Genomic DNA, 19,715 nt, shown 5'->3' on the forward strand with positions numbered 1-19,715 from the left:
TAATCTACCAGCAGTACAAACCCTTCCCTGTCCCTTTCTTTCCATTCTGCCTCAGTATTCACACATGTTTTGTTCCCTCCCATCTAGAACATTCTCCCTGGTCCATCATCCTCTTTGGCCACCACCCTATTTGTTTCTCTAGTTATTAATGAGCCCAACTTCTCAAGGCTTCTCTTCTCTCCTATGAACTTTCCTTTTAAAAAAAAATCTTTCTAGGGCCGGCCCGGTGGCTCAGGCGGTTAGAGCTTCATGCTCCTAACTCCGAAGGCTGCCGGTTTGATTCCCACGTGGGCCAGTGGGCTCTCAACCACAAGGTTGCCAGTTCAATTCCCCGAGTCCTGCAAGGGATGGTGGGCTCTGCCCCCTGCAACTAAGATTGAACACGGCACCTTGAGCTGAGCTGCCACTGAGCTCCCAGATGGCTCAGTTGGTTGGAGCGTGTCCTCTCAACCACAAGGTTGCCGGTTCACCCCCTGCAACTAGCAATGGCAACTGGACCTGGAGCTGAGCTGCGCCCTCCACAACTAAGACTGAAAGGACAACAATTTGACTTGGAAAAAAGTCCTGGAAGTACACACTGTTTCCCAATAAAGTCCTGTTCCCCTTCCCCAATTAAAAAAAAAAATCTTTCTAAGTAGAAGTATCTGCTATGAATAAAAGAACATTAAAAAGAACAGGTAATACATACATGTAAACTTTAAAGCATAGCGATGCAATGAACCCCACACCCAGCACCCACTCCTTCCACCAGCCGTACAAACAGTGGCACCAGGACTCAGTATCTAAAATCGTTTCTTTATCTCTATGTTGTTTTATCCTCTGGTCATTTCTAACTCATTTTAATTCTGCTTTTAAATAAGGAGTCTGGGCTAAATAGTCTTTGAAATCCATTACATTGTTAAAACTCCCAGATTACTACTGAGATGTGAATTTGGTTGTTTGTTTAGTGTATTATACAAGATTTATAGCCTACATTGTTGAATAATATTATAATTTATTTCATTATGAAGTTTTGGCTAAGAGCATGACATACAATTATAGCGTCATGTCTGTCGGAAATTTATTCTACTTTGTATTAATTTGCTTTAGATGCTTGTTTTTTCCCCCTAAACTTTTAAAGATAAAAGCTGGGCTTCCTGTAATGTTCTCCCCCAACCACTCCTCTCTTTAGTTTGAATTCATTTAACCAGTCCAGTTGGCCCCAAAGGAGGTATGGACATCAATTATGGCTACAACTTCATATTAATTGACTGCTTAAATATTTAATGAATGTAATACTTGACACTTAGGGAGAAACAATTTATAATCACCAAAACCAGGCCTTTGTTTTCATCTTTTATGCCTGGTGTTTACCATATTCCTGTTGTAACATCAGTTGGGAATGAGCTGCTGTAGAAGAGAAAAAACACTCCCCTCAGACTCCCACCTCCAGGCAGAAAAAGTTGCATAGAAAATGACTAGAGATGGATATTTAAAACATTTGCATTTATATCTACCAGTCTGCCAAACTACATTTTTATTGACCATTCATTGCATTTTTGGAAGTTTGAAATATTTTCTTATTCCTTCCTATGGTGTATTGATGTCATTAAAACAGCTCTTAAAAGCACTCCTTCCCCCGCCCCCTTGGAGTCTTATTTCATTAAGGTTTCTCTGCATCCTAAGAAATGTGGTCACTTGTTAGGACGTTACAAGTAGACCACACGTGACTGACTGTGTGTGTACGGAGCTAGGCTCGGTCTGCCAGGAGTAGAAATACATGGGAAGGTCTTCTCCCTGACAAGTTCAGGCCAACGAGACAGGGGAGCCCAGTTCATGGGACAGATACATCCCAGCCAAGTGGGTTCCAGGCACAGGTTGTTCCTGGGCTCTGGCAGCTCTCACATGTGGGCAGGCGTTATGACTCCAACTCACGTCCACCTCAGCATTTCTCTTTCTGAAAATAGACTGGCGGCCTTAGCCTCTATAATTCTAAATCTATTTGATCACATTCTTTGTGCTTTTCCTCCTACCTGAAATTAAAAAGGAACAAATAAGTGTATCTTCTATTCAAGTTGGCTGAGCGAAGATTTACTGACTCCACAAACTGTACTCCAGAGGGATGGGCTGTCGTGTGGACCTGTGACCTGTCTCAGAGGCTCATTGTGAAATACGCCCTCCCCGTTAGCAGCCAGTCTGACTGTTCTTCGTATCCTTACACCTTGAACAAGTTTGCCCCAAACCTCGTTTACAATACCCATCACCTTACAAAAACCTCTCTTAACATCAGTCTCCCCAGATTTTGAAATAACCAGATTCAGTTCCCTGAGACTTAATGTTGTATTTGTCTTAAACCTTAAGTATCACTGCATTTTGTCAGCAATGGGAAGACAATTAATATGATTTTTTAAATCATAATTAAGGTCTTAACTGCTGTAGATTAAGAGTAAAAACCAATTCTTCATGAACTAAAGAGTATGGTTAAGGCCAGTATTCATTGTCAAAGATAATGCATGGTTTTCTATTTTGAGTTCTCTTCTATTAAACAGAATCAGCATGAAACAGTTACGAATTTATTTACTTGAGTTTTCTCAGTTGTAGAAAACAATGATGTTTCAAATTTTTGGTTTTTATTTTTTCGGGGTTTTTTTTTGGAAGTCTTATGCTTTCAAGCCTTCAAAGTTTTGTTCTCTTGAAAGGCTTCTCTGTATTTGTGGTACTTCTTGTTTGTGTTATGATAGGTGATACATCAGTTGTATATCACTTTGTAGTGTCAGTCACTTTATTTCTATGTTGCATTTCCCCCCATGTAAACTGTAAAATCTTCACTGTAAACAGGGAGGGCAAGGTCTGCGGCCACCTGCACGCTGTCCTGCAAAGCTGAGGTTTGTGCGAGTGAGAATTTTTGTGTTTCATTTCACAGGTGGGGAGCATTAAGCGGGAAATGACCTTCACATTTCAACCAGAGGACCTAAAACGTGACTCTAGTAAGAAAATGTCTCATCCGCACTTGTTCCCTTTGGCCATGGAGGAAGATGTGAAAATAGCGGATGCCAAAACAGCCACCCGAACCCTTGAGCATGAAAAAGAGAACACCCGCTCCATCTGTCTCCTTGAGCAAAAGCGAAAAGTCGTTTCCTCCAACATCGATGTCCCTCCAGCAAGGTAAGGGACCGTCAGACCTTTCTGTGCCCTGGGCGTCCGGGGAAAGTGTCACAGGCGCCATCACAGCTCTCCCGAGTGTGGGGACGTAGGAAGGGTTCTCTGCCAAGGGCTTCTTTCTGTTGCTTGTGTGAAATGGAGCTTTTCAGAACCGACTCTCAGGCAGTGGTCATTGGAAATACTGCTGCTGTAGAAAAGCGCATTTCATTAGATTTTGACAAATGGGTAAAAAAGCACAAACGAATAAATGTTAAAAAAAATAATAACCATGGAACGTAGGACTGAGTATAGCCTCTTAGCCGCAAGGTCACTCAGTCTGTGGTCAGGCTAGACTCAGCCCTGGCCTCTTCATGTGTGGCCTGCAAGATAAGAGTGGTTTGACATGTTAAAAGGGTTAAAAAAAAAAGTGAAGGTCATAGGTGGCCTGTAATGCCTAAAATATTTGTGACTCATTGCGGGAAGTTTGGTGTTCCCTGGGTTATATCATAGTAATCCTTTTAAGACAGAGCTCCCTTTGAACTGGGCCAAGAGGGTTTAACTGAAAAATCAAAAGGCTTTTATCACATTATAATTTTACTTAAACCACATCCGGTAGCATTGAACCAAAGGACGATATTATGGCAGAATCACAATGGAACAGTGGTAGAACATACACATTAGATCTTTTACTTATTTTCTTGCTTATCACTTATCTCACCTAGATTTTGGGGGCACCCAGAAAATTGACAGATGTCTATCATAGTAAGGTATGATAATTCCCATTTTACAGATGAGTAAACAGACTCAGAAACGTTAAATGATCACTCAGGAGCACACATTTAACAAATGATAGACCTAACACTATGGTAGGTTTCTGACCCCAAGTGAATTTTTTTCCACATTACCATCATTACTGTTTATGGAAGTAGTGTTTATTCAATTTACAACTGTGTTGCCTTAAAATGCATTGATATTTCTAGTATCACTTGCTATCCAGCCTCTGAAAACAGCTCAACAGTTGGGCAAACATTGTTAGGTAACCTAGATCATTAGAGCATGGCATTTGTTATTCTCTTTTTGCCATTGTTTTTTTGTAAGTACTGATGCTTAAATTGGTTGGATTGCACCCAAACAGCAATTACAATTTGATTATGCAAAGTAGTAACTGTCTTCTAATTATAACTCTGAAGCTAAAGAAATCTATTAGCAAACCAGTTGTAACAGGAATAAAGAAAATTTGGCCAAAAAATATTCCTAGACCTAACAGCAGCTTGTTAGAATACACCAGATTGTTATTTTGCTGTTGGAAAAAAAAAAAAAAGAACCATACGGTACTGTTTGTTTTGCAGGGTATTAAAATATAGTGATGTCATATTTTTCACTTGCTGGATACGATGGAATCACTTTCTCCTTCTAGGATGCATTCTGGGCATTGTCTATTTTGAAAGAATTTCAGAAACTTGTTAACATTGAGTTCAAAGTTAAGCAATGACCTGAGCCACAAGCAATATCCTATGTGTACAATGGAAAATTGTGGACTTAATTTGGCTACCGCTTTCCATGGCATTTTCTACATTTTCTCCTTTGTCTTTTATGTAGTATATACCCTTTATAGAAAAGTCTCCTATGTGAAATTTGGAATTCAATGAAAGAGAAGGCAAGATGGGTATGATTGTTTCTGAATCTCCAGACGCCTTGCAGTGGCTGCAATAAATGTTTAATGTTTAAATGCATTAAAAACTTTTCAGGTCACAAACTCTGTAACCAATATGAAACTACCGGGAAAAAGGGGGGAAAGCAAAAAAGCTCCCTTTAGGATTATCTTATTAAACATTTACTATATATATGGAAGGGAATAGAGGCATCCCCACTCATAGTGAAGAAATACTAACACTGTTTCACTTACCTGTGGATTCCCGTTAGGAACTGGAGCAATCCCCATAAGCAGCTATACAGACCATCTTTTCCAGGAAACCTTTATCCACTTCCATCCCTTCCCATCGGTTTAGGAATTCAGGTCAGCGAGTAACTGTTGTTCCTGCCTTCTTGCTCCAGTGTGTCTGTTTGTTACACAGCAGCGAAACTTGGAAATGCATTCTTTTGAATTTGACATATCAATTTTTAAAAAGACTCCTTGGTACTGGCTTATACTGTTACTGATTCTTCTTTTAAATATTCTGTTTTCTCACCTCCTGTAAATTGAGTTCTGGGTGGGGAAGAGTTGAGAGATAAGGCTTAACTTGGAATTCTTTTGGAATTTGATTTTTATCAGTTTGGTCATAGAGAGCTGTTCAAGTGGTTCCTTAGATTGACATTTCAAATCACTTTGGAAAGAATATAATTTTAGGCAATAGAGTTCTTGAAGAGTATGTTTTTATATTGGAGATAAAATGGCTTTGAAAATAGAACTGGTAGCTACGAGGGAGGAGTTGGGGGGTTCTGCTGCCCACGGGTCTCCAGGAAGTCCTTGCCTCCTGGCTGCACCCCAGCTTCTCTCCGGCCAGTGGAGCTTCTCTGCTCCTAACACTGTTGTCAAAGCCAGAGGAGTTGCCTGTTCCTCCCACAGCTATGGTCAGGCTGGATGGAGAAACCAGAAGGTTGGGGTCTTTAGCAGCTCCTTCCAAACTGCGAAGACCTAACAAGCTGCCCAGGTTAGACAGAAGTCAAAGCCCGTGTTGTGGTTTTGAAATATTCAGCTTTTGTTTTCAAAGTGTTTCTTGGCTTATTACAATGTTAAATTATCAATATGTTTGGTGACCACAGAAATGGCTATAAAAAGATAGGTTCTCTTATCAGTGTGTGAGACAGTGGCTACTATACATATACGTTTGTGCTTTTTAGATTTCAACTATTTTTCTATGCAAACCAATGAAAAATACCGTAAGCGGAGCCGATACAGTCATAAGCTACGCTAGCTCATGTATTGCCCACGTTTTCTACTGTCAAATGTTGGTTCATTGTCTGTGGGATAACATTTTGGGGGTTTTCTTAGTCAATTATTGGATAACTCTGTGGAAGTTCATTGAATGTCCACTTGGAAGGAACAGTTGTGATCTGCTGCCCCAAGGCCTATTCTACGCGTAGACAGAACTCAGTAAGCTTTCTTTCTCATCATTTAAAACCCACACTTTCTTCTCTGGCTGGGTGTTCTGTCGAATCTGCCACAGTGACATCTTACCTCTTCCCCCTGGCCATGAGGGCATCCTGCCTCATTTCCTCAAATGGTGGCAGGGTCCCCTTAGCAGCCACTGGACCCACCTGCACGTGACACCCAGAGACAGGTTAGCGCCACCCTCTGGACAAGCAGGAGGCGGGCGGCACACCTGGTAAGGGGCGGTTTCCACAGCACTTCATGGATGTATTGATGTTTCCAGCCTCAGGATTTTCTACATTGAGTCACTCCTTCTATTGCCACCCGTGTGGCCGAGAGACTCCATCACGTTGGAATTACGCTGCGTGCATTTCCTTTGGAATCAGGCCCCGTGGAGCTGAGTGTGATGGCGGCTTCCTTTGTCTCATGTGAAACTGCACTGGTTTGCAAGTCTGCTCCAGCTCTCCTATCAGAGCCGTGGGGCTTCTGCCTCAGTCATTCCTTCTGTGTGTGGTAAACTGTGGGGAGAAGCAGCAACTTGTTTCTCGGTGTCTAGGGGTAGGATAACAGGGCCTTGCATGGCAGTTGTCACATCAGAAGTGACCCAGGGGCAGAGACTTTTGCCATGAAGGGTGCTCGCGGCTTGGTTTGGTGTCAGTTGTATTCTTAGTCAAAGCCGGGCAGAATTCCCTGCCCTGGCAAGGACCTGGCAGTGGCATGGGGACAGTCCCCACTCTCCGTAATGGTCTTTTGTCTCCACATGACTGAAACTCCGTGTGTCCATGTGGCGTCAGAGGAACCAGCCTTCAGGGGGAAAGGAACCTGTTTCCAAGAATAAACATGAAAAAGCACTGAGTTTTTCTGAGCCTATCGCTGACACTTCCAAGTCATGTTTGTTGCTTCCCAGGCTCCGAGTATCTAATTATATAAATTTTAATTATCCACATAAAGGAAAAATCACACGCCTTGTCTTCTGCCTACCGGCTAGAAGTGAAGTAGGGTATTTTGTCCGGATGGTAACCGTCAACCACAGCAGACATCTTCATGCTGAGCGCGGTGGTCAGAGGCGGGTTTTGGATCTCACAGAGCAGCGAGAACTATGCGCGTCTTGAAAAATCATCTGGTCCACCCACAGTATTTGAGAGATGGGAAAATCTTTCTGTGAAAAAAAAAAAAAAAGCTAAGAGTTTAGGTTTGAATAATGGGTAGAAACACTTTCGCAAAGCTGACTTTTCGGATTTTTCCACATTTTCATTTGTGAGGCAGCACTTAAAATTCATCGCGCGTGACTTTATTTGCTGACGTGCTAATAGTCTCCCTTCTTGTTTGAGAGGCAGGCATGCGATGTCCTGCTTCGTCCCATGAAACACACCACCTGCTTTTCCAGGCTGGAGTGTGGCGTCTTTCCACCGAGGGATCCGCGTGTTCTGTGCAGTTAGAACACGGCAGTGCTGTTTGAAGCCAGCACCGAAGGTGGCCAGGGCTTAGAGGTGGCAGCTGAGGGCACAATTGGTGTCACCAGGGTGACGCATTCCTGTGTGTGATGCACAGGAGCCCCAGGAGGGTCCTCCCGTAAGGAAGAGACATGAAAAATCAAAGACGGGGAGTGGTTTCATGTAAATCATTCGAGGGGGAGAAAAGGCTACTGTTAACTACAGTCAGAATTATGATTTATCTTTTGGGAAGTGGTATGTTTAATTCAATGGCTAGAATACCTTATCTTTGTTTTCTTAGACCTGTGCCTTTGGATGCTAAAAACAAATGAACACATTTTTTAAAAATTTAGTGAGATGAAAAAGCATTATTCCTGTGGTGGGAAAGATAGTATCTAGTGTTAATGTTTGTGCCTGAGTCTCAGGGGCTTTATTTCTCTGAGTTGACTGAAATGACTCCCAGTACCACTTCCCAGGTGACCTCAGAGGAGATGTCAGATCAAGGCAGGGGCCCCCATGATTTCACCTAAGACCCTGCAATCGAGGTGGTGTTGGTTCTGACTGTGGGCTCCGGGAGGCAGGGCCGTGTCTTATCAGGGAAGAGGGGCTCCCCACTTCAGTTTATTCTCCGGAGCCACAGCGTCACAGAGCCAGAAGTGCTGGCGGAAAGCACGGGACCACAGCTGAAACGGCAGTGATAATTCTGATAAATGACAAGATAGGTCCCCAAGCTTGAAACTTCCACAGCTAGCAACTGGCCTGTTGGTGAAGGGTGGGCTTTTATAGTCCCTCGTCTTTGCCCACTTCAGTTTGCACAGTTTGATCCTGTTACTTACGGTGACATGTCAGTAGCATTTCAAAAGGAAGAACCATAAACCATAGCAGTCACTGGCTGAACACCTACAACGGTGACGAGAAATAAGGAGCGAGTGTAAGAATCAAGTGGGTCTAGGGCAGCCTCCAGCCTCTGGTCCCAATGAAGTTTTCAGCCTACGGGACAGTCAATCTTTCGTGTAGTTGGTGGTACATTTTGGGTGTTCAAATGGCTTTTCTTTTATGAAATCATGGTGACAGATGATAGGTTGTTTTTCATATTTAAATTGTGGGTGACTTAAAATGTTAGCCCCCTCATGTTGGTTCCCCAACTTTTCAATATCGTGGGATCTTCAAATCCCAACATTTGTAAACTAGAGGAAAGGTCTGTCGCCTAAAACCAAGAGACTTGAATTCTTCCACTCCGCTGATTGCATCCCCTTGGCACACAAAAACCTCCATTCTGTCATCTGTTTTTACAGATGTTTTAGTCACTTGGAGCAGTTGAACTCTTAAAAATCCCTTCCAGCATGGACAGCCAAGACACATTACGATTCATTATTAAATATTGCCTGGTCTCAGAAGACGTCACCATGTACCCTAGGGTTCGGGTCTCCACATTAAATAATCAATCCAATTCAACTCTAAAACAACGTATGATTTAACTTAATACTTCAGTACAATGCATTATCATCATGACCCCTTGCAACTTTCTGTATGTCGTATTCGATGTTCATAGTGTTGCCAGGCTTTACTTGGTGTCTGACGAAGGGTCCATTCTTCAAAGAAGCAAATGGTTCTGCCGTTTCAGGGACACAAAGTGTGCAGCAGTCAAACTCAGTTGTTTTCAGTGGGTCATGCGTGCCAGCGCCAGCAAGCCCTGTGTTCCTCACAGAGGGCTTCGGAAATGTCTCGGGGGCAATCCTCATTGTGCATAGTAGTCCCGCAACGGAATACGTCTCCTGCCCCCAGTACTAGTCCACTCTCCCCGAGAGCCACGGGCGGGTTTCGTATCTATGATGAAATGGTGGAATAACAGCTGAACGTCATTTGATTATTACATTAACTGCACAAATACTATTTATCAGTATCGTTACAGAATGCTGCAGGTAAACGGTGGGTTACCTCACATGAGCCTTTCTGTGTATCAGAACTCTGTCCAGGTGCACTCTTTTGAGGCTTTTTGTTTCTTTTTTTTTTTTCAGCTTAACATAAATTGAACATGTATTTCCCATGTTCCAGTCAGTCCTGGATATATTTGGCTGATAGTTGGAAGAAATAAAATTTCTGCAACCTTCGGTTATTAAAATAGAACCAACCACCCACTCATTTTATTACATTCTGTGGCATATTTTTGAATGACAGTCTAAGTATTTTAATTGGTCTCCTGCTGATTTATAACCCCTTGTTTTATGTTTCACATTTTATATCTCAAAATTACAAGTTACAGTACCATTTTTATAGTGTGCCATTTAAACAGAGCAAACAGCATTTTGAAAAAAAAAAAAAAAGGCAAGTTCCATTCAGACACCCAAGGGTCATTCATTTGCTTTGTCTACATTTTGGGGTGCTGGGTGGTCCTTGTCTGTCTCAGCTGAATATCTCTGCTAGGTTCATGTAGGTTCTCTGTGTGATGGGGTCCAGAGAAGATGGTCTCCCCACAGCTGCTGCTCTCTGCATCCCGGACGTATGAGGTCTGTCAATTAAGTTCGCAAACTCACCCTAGCAAAAGTGCTACATACCTCATTGCTGAATATCACTATGGTCACCTTCAAAGTCCTCCCCTTGGGGAGCTATGCACCGACGCCAGCACCTAGTCCACCCTTCAAAGCAATTTGGGAACTCTTTTTCTGGAATGGCCATCAGAGCTGTCGTCATATTACCTTTGATGCCTTGAATATCACCAAAATGTCTTTCTTTCAATTTTTCTTTATCTTCCGGTAAAGAAAGATGTCATTGGGGGCCAGATCAGGTGAGTAGGGAGGGTGTTCCAACACAGTTATTTGTTTCCTAGCTAAAAACTCCCTCACAGACAGTGCCGTGTGAGCTGGTGCATTTCCATGTGAGCTGATGCAAGAGCCATGAATTGTTGGCGAAAAGTTCAGGTCATCTAACTTTTTCATGCACTCTTTTCAGCACTTCCAAATACTGAACTTGCTTAACTGTTTGTCCAGGTGTTGCAAATTCATAATGAATAATCCATCTGGTATCAAAAAAGGTTAGCAACATCGGTGCAACAAATTCGCGAACTTACTTGTCAGACTTCGTAAGATACGTCACTCATGTCCCTCGTCCCCTGCTTCAAACGCAGCCGTGCTCTGCACTTCCACCCCTGTTGCAATGCTTCACGTACCATACGTACATTTATGCTGCGGCTCTTCACCTCTGTTTGCATAAACATCCGTGAAAACATTCCTTGGAATTCTATTCACAGAGACCAGACGGGGAAAATAATGCTCAAGTTTTCCCTCCAATCCTAAGCTTCCAGTTTCATTGCAGTTTCATCACATGACCTGTTTTTCCTCAATGGTTCACTTACCACACCGTGTTCACAGGCCCTTGTAGGTTTGTACCCAGACACAGCTTTGTGTGTGTACAAATAGAAACGGAATCTGTAATTCACTGTACGTTTGTTTGCAAAGACCTTAGTGGTTTCACTGTTTGACCTCTTTCATCTATCGAGGAGCTTTAGTTTCACGTTGCTTAGCCTTCTTTCTGGGAAAAAGTGAGACATGTTGGGAAATTCAAATAACGTTTTCGTTTTGTTCGGTGTGATATCTTGCTGCCCCAAAGAGCCGATAACATCTACTGAAGAGTATTTTTATGTGGGGTGGTTGTCTGTTACAGGGGCTGTTTCCTAGAAAGATTTTTGAAATGTTGAGCTACAAAATGAAGAGCAATTTTCTTTGATAGTCAACCTGATCTAAACTGTGTCTTAGGTAATTATCACTAGACTGAGACTCTGAATGATTGCTATACGGGTGTGTTTCTTCACAAGACCAACAGAACTGGAGAAACTCAAGCGTCTGCCCTAAAATTACTTGCATTCTAGAGAAACAAATAAGCCAGGCAAAAAAAAGTCAAAACTTACCAGCACAGTATTAAGATTTCCTTAGCAACAGGACATTTCTCTTCTTCTGTGATGTGTCTACATCTCATGTATCTGTGCTTTCCCTGCCTAGACCCTCTCATTGTGTTACCTCTCAGTTTTGTCCAATCGATGTCAATTTTCTTATTCTTTACATCAATTTCCGATGTTGCCTACATAATGATTCCTCCCCATTTGCTCTGATTATGTCTTTGCAACATTATTTGAAATTCTTTCATTTCTGTGTTTATATCATTTACTGTCCAAGTAAATGACGCGTAGGTGACACAGCACTGTCTTAGGTAACCAGTGGCTTTTTTCCTGCCGTATCACATCACATAACGTCTCAGTTTTCGTCCTGGCACACAGAAGGCAATTGGAAGAGCAATGAGTGAAACCTCCTTAATTTATTGTGGTATATGCTGCATTGTTAATGATCCCTTTTTTGTTCATTGTTCTCTTCCTCTTACTTGTGCATATAATTGTGTTTTATTAGAAGGCAGAGCACAATCATTTTAAACAATTTGTAAGTACAGGTAAGCAGAAGAAATAAAGCAACAAACACCCATAAAGCAGTCATTTGGTGATTAACTACTATAACACCTTGCTATGTATTATTCTACTCAGATCTTTACATTGCATATATATATATGTACACACACACACACACACACACACACACACACATATACATATTATTTATTCCAAATAATGGTTTGATATGACACAGAATGTTTTAAACTTTTAAAAAATATGTCATAGCTAGTCCACTGCAGACATATTTTTATAAATATCTATATTCACCTAGAGCATAATTTTAATGGATGAATTATATCACATCATATGTGGGTACTAGTTGTAATCAACCAATACCCTAGTGGACTTGCTGGTTGTTTCCACTTACTTATTATTACAAGTAACTGAGTTAGTCATCTATTCCTGCCTAAGCAAATATCTCCAACCCTACTGGTTTAGAAGAACACACCTCAGCTCCTGTGGCTCAGGAGTCGGGTGGGTATACGTTAGCTGAGTGCTCTGTGTCAGGATGTCTTACAAACCTGCAGTTAAGGTGTGAGCCCAGGCTGGGTCTCACGTGGACTCTCAGCCAGGAGCACATCCACTTCCCAGCTCGTGTGCTCGTTGCAGAGTTTGCTTCCTCAGTGGCTGTTGGCCAGAGGGCCTCGGTTTCCGCTCTCTGGCTATTGGCTGGCGGTGGCTGTCAGTTCCTCGCATGGGGGCCACTTCAGCAAAGCCAATGGCAGCCAGGGGAACCCTTCTTTACTCTGTGTTAAAAGGGTATCATGCATTTACTGAGCCAGGGAGAGAGTCTCCCAGCAAGACAGAAGTCACTGCCTCCTGGACCTAATCAGAGAAGTGACAGCCCATCCCTTTGCCACATTCCGTATGTTAGAAGCAAGTCACCGGACCAGGCCACACGCAAGGGGAGAGGACAACAGCAGGACGCGAATACCAGGAGTCACCTTAGAGTATGCCACCCACGTCAGTGACCTTACAGCTGAGCCTGGTGCACCTTCTTACCTGTTTCCACGTGGTAAACCTGAGAAAAAATGGTCCTGCTTAGAGGCTATGCAGAGTTTCTGAGGGATTTTTTTTTTTTTATTAAAGTTTATTGGGATGACAATGGTTAGTAAAGTTACCTAGGTGTCAGGTGTACAATTCTGTAGCACATCATCTATATATCACATTGTGTGCTCACCACCCAGAGTCAGTTCTCCTTCCATCACCAAACATTTGATCCCATTTACCTCATCTACCACCCCCCGCCCCCGACCCTCTGGTCACCACTAAACTTTTGTCTGTGTCTATAGGTTTTTGTTTCTTCATTTGTTTGTCTTGTAGGCTTTGATGTCTGTTGCCAAATTGCTTTATGGTTGTTCAAGCTTGTGTTCCCACCAGCAGTGGTACTCCCCGCAACCTGAGCACGTCTCCGCCTGACACCATGTCGCGCTTTGATGGGCGTGATCCCCAAACAATGACAATGTTCATTTTAAACGACTCTTAAGGAAAGGTTCGTTACCTCAGGACCACGTGTGTGCAAACTCAGCCACAGCTGTGTTCAGAGTCCCCGTCCTTCCTTCGAAAGTCTGCTCTAAGGATAGTTAAAAATGGTAGTGGTTGGTATACTGGCTGTTTTTAAGTGGGTATTTTAAACTCACTTAAGGGTGCACAACATTATTTTTATCAGGTAAAACTAGTTTGGCAACAAGTAGTAGAAACCTCACTAAGAGTGGCTTAAACAAATCAGTTTGATTTTGTTTGTTTGTTTGTTTGTTTGTTTTCCCTCTTCATGTAATAAGAAGTCCTAAAGAAGCCACTTTCCAGTTTACACAGTAGGTCGGGATGTCACAGGAGGCCCCGGGTCCATCTTCCTTCATGGGTGGCTGTCACCTACTAGACTGATACCCTTTCTGTACTCCCAACATTACACTTTTTCCCACACGTTTTTCCAGGCAGAGATAGGTTGAAGGGCCCCGAGCCCAGGGTAAAGGGTGGAGCTTGCCCTGTTACAGAGCATCCCCTGAGCTTCCCTTCCCTGAAGATCACCCCGTGCCTTCCAGTGACATCTCAATGGACAGAATTGTCACTTGGCCACTTGGACAGCCTGGGAAATGTAATTTTGTAGCTGGGAACATTGCCATCCGAAATCAACCAGACATTCTGTAATAAGAAAGAAGGGAAGACCAGTGATAGAATTGGCAGCTGTAGAGGTTGCCGTTCCATTTCACTGATGATTTTACTTTTTCTTCAGGATTTGTTCTTAAAAGTTGTGAATTGTGTGGTCTTTAAAGTGTTATTAGCACAAAGCTGTCATTTGCTAGATTTTTAATAAACTATAAATGAGTTTGGTACAACTGATTCAAGTTTTACCCTATTGGTAAAACTTACCCTATTGGTAAAACACAAATTCCTTTTTTGTGTTTATAGAAGTATTCAACTACTTAAATTGTTCCGACACTTTTTAAAAACCACGTCACTCCTTCGTACAAAATTCTAACAGTTGTCATGCATGGAATTTTATTAAGGAAAATCAAATGTGTCATAAATTCATGCTGCCTGGTGTTTTGATTTTGAAATTTGAAAATATACTTGGAATCCTGCTAATATGGGGAAACAGGAACCTGGCAGGTCAATATGACTACAAGCTGGCAAAGAAACAGTTTCCCGTTCTCATCCAAGTGGGCATTTTTAGGTGGAGAATTGATTGTACTTAAGGTTTGATACCAGAGAATTTTTTCTAAAGAAATAAGTTCCTTTGTATATATTTTTTCTTCTCTCTTCACAATGTACAGGGGGTACTTGTTGGTCATTTTGCTCACTGGCTCCTTTGTGAACGGTGGGCCGCAGAGAACGGTGGGAGGGAGAGGGGGACTTGGCTGTGATTGGTGTCCCCAGAAATTATACCGGGGAGGGGTGAACATGAGGCGATGAAAATTTGCCTTGCTGTCAAAAAAAAGAAAAGAAAAGAAAACTAGATGAATCAGCCATTCTCACTGACCCAGTTGAAATACATTTTTTTCCCATTTAAATTTCTGATGATTTCATTCTGCATAGTTTGTAAGAATATAGATGTATGTTTAAATGCAGTTCCCGGCATAGGCCACGCCTGTGTTCGTTGAAAGCTCAGCCTAGGGAGCGTCTTCGTCTGCTAACTGTCGTGGGCTCTGGGTTATTCTTTCTCTGAGTAGGAACCTCTTGTTGCTGGTGACGGGTTGGTGATATGATCAAGCCTTTAGCAGTTATTTAAGGAGAGTGAGCGGGTATCTGTGCACCTACACATGTGCAAACGTGCATGGGCTCCTATGTGTGTAATTTTGTAAGGGAAAGGAGAGGTGAAGAGGAAAAGATCCGGCAGCGTTTCTGAAAAAGGTGTTCAGAGTCGCTGATTTCCTTGGGTGCTGTCCCAGAAGCTTCTCGTCAGATGAAGGAGGACTCTTGTGTACAGAAGCTGTAGGATCGCGTCCGGAATCTTTCCTCTGCGTGAGGTTATCGCGCTGGTTCAAATATTGGCCGTAATCTTAGCGATTCAAGTGTATATGACCCACCTCTATTCAGTCACATTCATCCAATCAAAGCCTCTTCTGTTCTTTATTATATTTTACTCCCACATTTAAAAATGAAAGGGGACTTAGGACAATGTGTTTCGTATATGGCTTTTCAAGACCAGCCCATTTCTTTTTAAAATGGAAGCTCTGATGTTTACCTATTTTTTTCTTCGTGTTATCTTCAAATTGTCTCTCCTCTAACTTACCTGGTCGGCTCTGGCTGGGCCCAGTGGGGCAACGACCTAAACTATCTGTCTTCTATGTGACCGTTCCTCAAACACTCGAGCGCAGCTATTCTATCCTTTCTACATCTTTTCTTCCCCAGACTGGAAATCCCCGTGGATGTTGGAAGCAAGGCGGGAATAGCACGTGGAGGGTAGCAGGCCACTTTTCAGGTGAAGGCTGGTAGGCTTCAGGCAGACACAGAAGCCAGATCTTTTCAGAGGTGACCGACAGGTGAGAGCAGCTCAGCACAGAGGCAGCTCACATGAGAAGGGGTGTACATGCCACACGTCCAGATGTGTGTGTGTACGTGGGTTGGTGTACACACATGTATTTCCGTCCTCTGTTGGCTGAAATGGCCTAGAAGCACCAATACTCCAATACCAAGAAGCACAGGTAGCATCCAGATCTGCTTGTCAACACTGCTCTCCAGGAAAAGGCTCCAAGGCTTGGCAAAATGGCTGTTTCTAGGACCGAGGCAGGAAAGTTTCTAGATGAGCCTGAGAACCTTGTCATGCTAGAAAGGAAGGAAAGAAAGAAGGAAGAAAGGAAGGAAGGGAAGGAAAACACCCACATTGCTGGGTGCTTGTCCAAGAGTACAGGACCAGAAGGGCTTCTGATGTCCAAGCAGAGACGATTTAAACAACACAACAAAATCGTACTGGATGACAATCCAAAGGCGACAATAAATTCCCAGGATTCCATACAGCTATAAATAAACAATTTCATAAATAAATGAGAGGGGAGGAAGTAGGCAAACCTCTTGTGCAGGAGAATTCCAAACAATTAATGAAAATGCTGCTACCTCAAGGATATAGAGCGGAAGTCCCACTCCGTCGGGCTCGGCCGCTCAGAGTGAGGTCCTTCCAAAGAGGGCGATGTAGAAAGGAGTCACTGCACAGGGCAGAAGGCTAGCAGGTACTCCTGGGACAAGCCGGTGGTCCGGTTCTTATCAACAGTGTTCATTCATGCTTCTATGGGGACAGGGGGTACACTCGACTCTCTACTTTCCACTCAATTTTGCTGTGAACCGAAAACTATTCTAAAGTTTATTTATTTTTTTTTAAATGTCAATAGGAAATACCTTACATCCTCTCCCTTTAGGCAAGCTGAATGGAAGGCAGATTGTCTAAAGGGGAAGCAGGTTGCTAACACCTGGAGTCAGAACCAGAAGAGATTTGAGCTGTTTGATTTCAATGAGTGGTGGCTTCAAACGGCAGTAGAGGACGCTCTCCTCTTTCTCCGATGGCCAGGCCTTGCCTCCCTGCTCAGGGCAGAACAGACGTTTGCTTCTGTGAGCCTGACTTCGGTCCCTGCATCCCGGAGGACACCCACACCTCTGCTGAAGCACGCCTGATGTCCTACCTGGTTGCCGTCACGCCTGCTCTGCAGGGGTCCAAACAGGTACCCTTGTACAGCCGTGGCTCTGGCCCTTCGTGCTTTGGTTGTGTCACTCGTTGAGCTTTCAAAATGTGACATTTCGTTCATTTCCAAACATTTTCAAGGACTTCCTCAAAAGCGCTGCGGACAACTCCAGGCCCTGCCAATATTTTCAATACAATAGATGTTTCCGTGTCTCTCTTACCCTGACCCTCCTCCTCTCATTACACTCGATTACTAAAGACTTTTTTCCTATTATTCTGTTTTAATGTTCCTTTTAAAACCAACTGCCCAGAACTGCCAAGGACACTCCAGGTCATCTGATTATTTCAGAGGACAGTGGACACTTGCATTCATCTGGACATTGTAATTGCATGAATGCAACCAAAAATTACATTAAGTACTTTACCAGCCCCACCTCCCCAGCCTTGTAGAGACGAGTTAAAAGCATCCCAGAGGCCTTTATCATGGGGACCAGCCACTCAAAACGTCTGTCCTCTGCGTTGTGCTCTTATAACTAAATCTCTTTAAAAGTAAATAAAGACGGTTGCATTTGTTCTGGCTAAATTTCATCTTGCTTTTTGAGCCCAGAGTTCCAGCTTGCTGAGATCTTACTGAGTCTTGGTTGTGCCGTGGATTTCTGTGCTGTGTACTTGGCTTGCATGTGTGACCCAGGTTGGAGAAGCTTGTCAGCAAATGTGTCTCAGCCGGGCCCACTCAGGGCCAGAGGAACAGACAGGAGACAGTAGTAGCGATTGTCCAGCAGTAGAAGGCAACCTGCCTTCTGTAACACAGTAGCAGTTCTCTGATATTTTGGGGGGCAGGTCACAATGCAACATTGTGAAATATATTGAAAGTCATTTGTTACCCATTGCATTTAACAAATTGAAGTTCTGAAGGACTTAGAAGTCAGAGTGAATCTGAGACGATCTCATCGCCCCCGCCCACTCTCTTGCATGCTCTGACGTTGTTCAACAAGAAAAATGGGGGCAGAATTAAACCAGTGGAAACCAGGCTTTCTTGTGGAGGCTGCACTGGGGCCGCCCACCACGGCTCCAGCACAGTGGTCCTCAGGCTATTTCTCAGTCCATGGCATGACTGACAACAGGTCCCATTCCCATGAGTGGCATCCTTTCAGAAGTGTTGGTGACACACTGTGGGCCGCTGCTGTAGAAGTAGCTGCCAGCACGCTCGGATTACCCTGGTACCTGCAATGTGCCCCGACACCTCCGTCTCCCACAGCTTCATGGCGTTCCCCTGGCCTGAACAATCTCAGCTCTAGCATTTAAAGCAGCAATCTGCAAACTGCAGTGTGTGAAAGCTGGGGTTGGCACACAACAGGGCCCATGGACCAAATCTGCCTCACCACCTGTTTTCGTGCATTGTTCAATGGTTGAGGGGGGAAAAAAAATTTTTTTTTTAAAGAATAGTATTTCATGACACATGAAAATTATATGAAATTCAAATTTCAGTATGCATAATAAAATTTTACTGGAACACAGCCACTCTCCTTTGTGTATCTGTTGTCAGTGGCTGCTTTTTTGTTCCACCATAGAAGATTCAGTACTTGCAACAGAGACTTGTGGCCCACACAGCCTAAAATACTTTCTCTTTATAGGAAAAGTTTGCAGACCCCTGTGTGAAAGGGTCACGTGCCTCAGAATCTCCGGCATGTTTTTGAAACTGGATTCCCGAGCCCACAGGAACCGGAATCTGGACATGGCGTCCAAGGATGTGTGTTTCAGTCACTCATGCTTAACAAACACTAAAACAAAATTAATCATAATGAGCTCAGAATATGGAAAAGGAAGAGACCCTGCCCTGCATTTTCTGACCAACTTACTGTCCTGGTAGCCTAAGTGCCGTGATTGTTTCTACACGCTGTATGAAAAACACCGATCGGCTTCTAAGCACCTCTCCCGTTCAGCTCTCTGCCACACGTTTCTGTTTTATGGTGAGACTGCCATGTTCGTTTCCTAGAGCTGCCGTGCCACAGCACAGATCGGGCCTGGCGGGATCTTTGGTCCTCTCCAAAATGTCCCTTGAGACATTTGGTCCAAAATTCATCATGAATGACTAAAAATAACACAAATAAAATTTTAAGGAAGTCCAGTGTTCATACTATTTAATGAATGATGGACCAAATATCTCCATGGACATTCTGGAGAAAACCAAATACGACCAAATTTCAAGAACTTTTTGACATGGAACAAACACCTCTATGGATGTTTTGGACAGCACCAGACATTTGCTAATCCAAATTAGGTGACTTTAAAAAACAGAAATTCGGAGGCCATACGTGCAGAGTGAAGCAGGGCTCCCTCTGGGATGGGGGGGGGGGAAGCAGGCACTCAGGGGAGAGTCCCTTCTTTGCCTCCCAGTGTCTGGTGGCTGTTGGCATCTCTGGGTTTGTGGCTCATCACTCCAACCTCTGCCTTCCTGGTCACGTTGCCTCCTTTGACTTCTCTTCTGTGTGTGTCAGCTCTCCCTCTGCCTTTCTCTTA

General features: G+C 43.4%; 1 protein-coding gene across 1 annotated transcript in view; it reads left to right on the plus strand.

Moving 5' to 3' along the window:
- The window catches only part of ZNF704 (zinc finger protein 704), a 130,971-nt gene that overhangs the window by 30,317 nt on the left and 80,939 nt on the right, over nucleotides 1-19,715 (plus strand). The window contains exon 2 of the mRNA XM_019725454.2: nucleotides 2,903-3,144. Within this exon, the coding sequence (XP_019581013.1) occupies nucleotides 2,924-3,144 (221 nt within the window). The 5' untranslated portion in view covers nucleotides 2,903-2,923. The remainder of the gene's footprint in view (nucleotides 1-2,902; nucleotides 3,145-19,715) is intronic.

This window comes from Rhinolophus sinicus, linkage group LG14 (genome assembly GCF_036562045.2).
Source record: "Rhinolophus sinicus isolate RSC01 linkage group LG14, ASM3656204v1, whole genome shotgun sequence".
Taxonomy (NCBI): domain Eukaryota; kingdom Metazoa; phylum Chordata; class Mammalia; order Chiroptera; family Rhinolophidae; genus Rhinolophus; species Rhinolophus sinicus.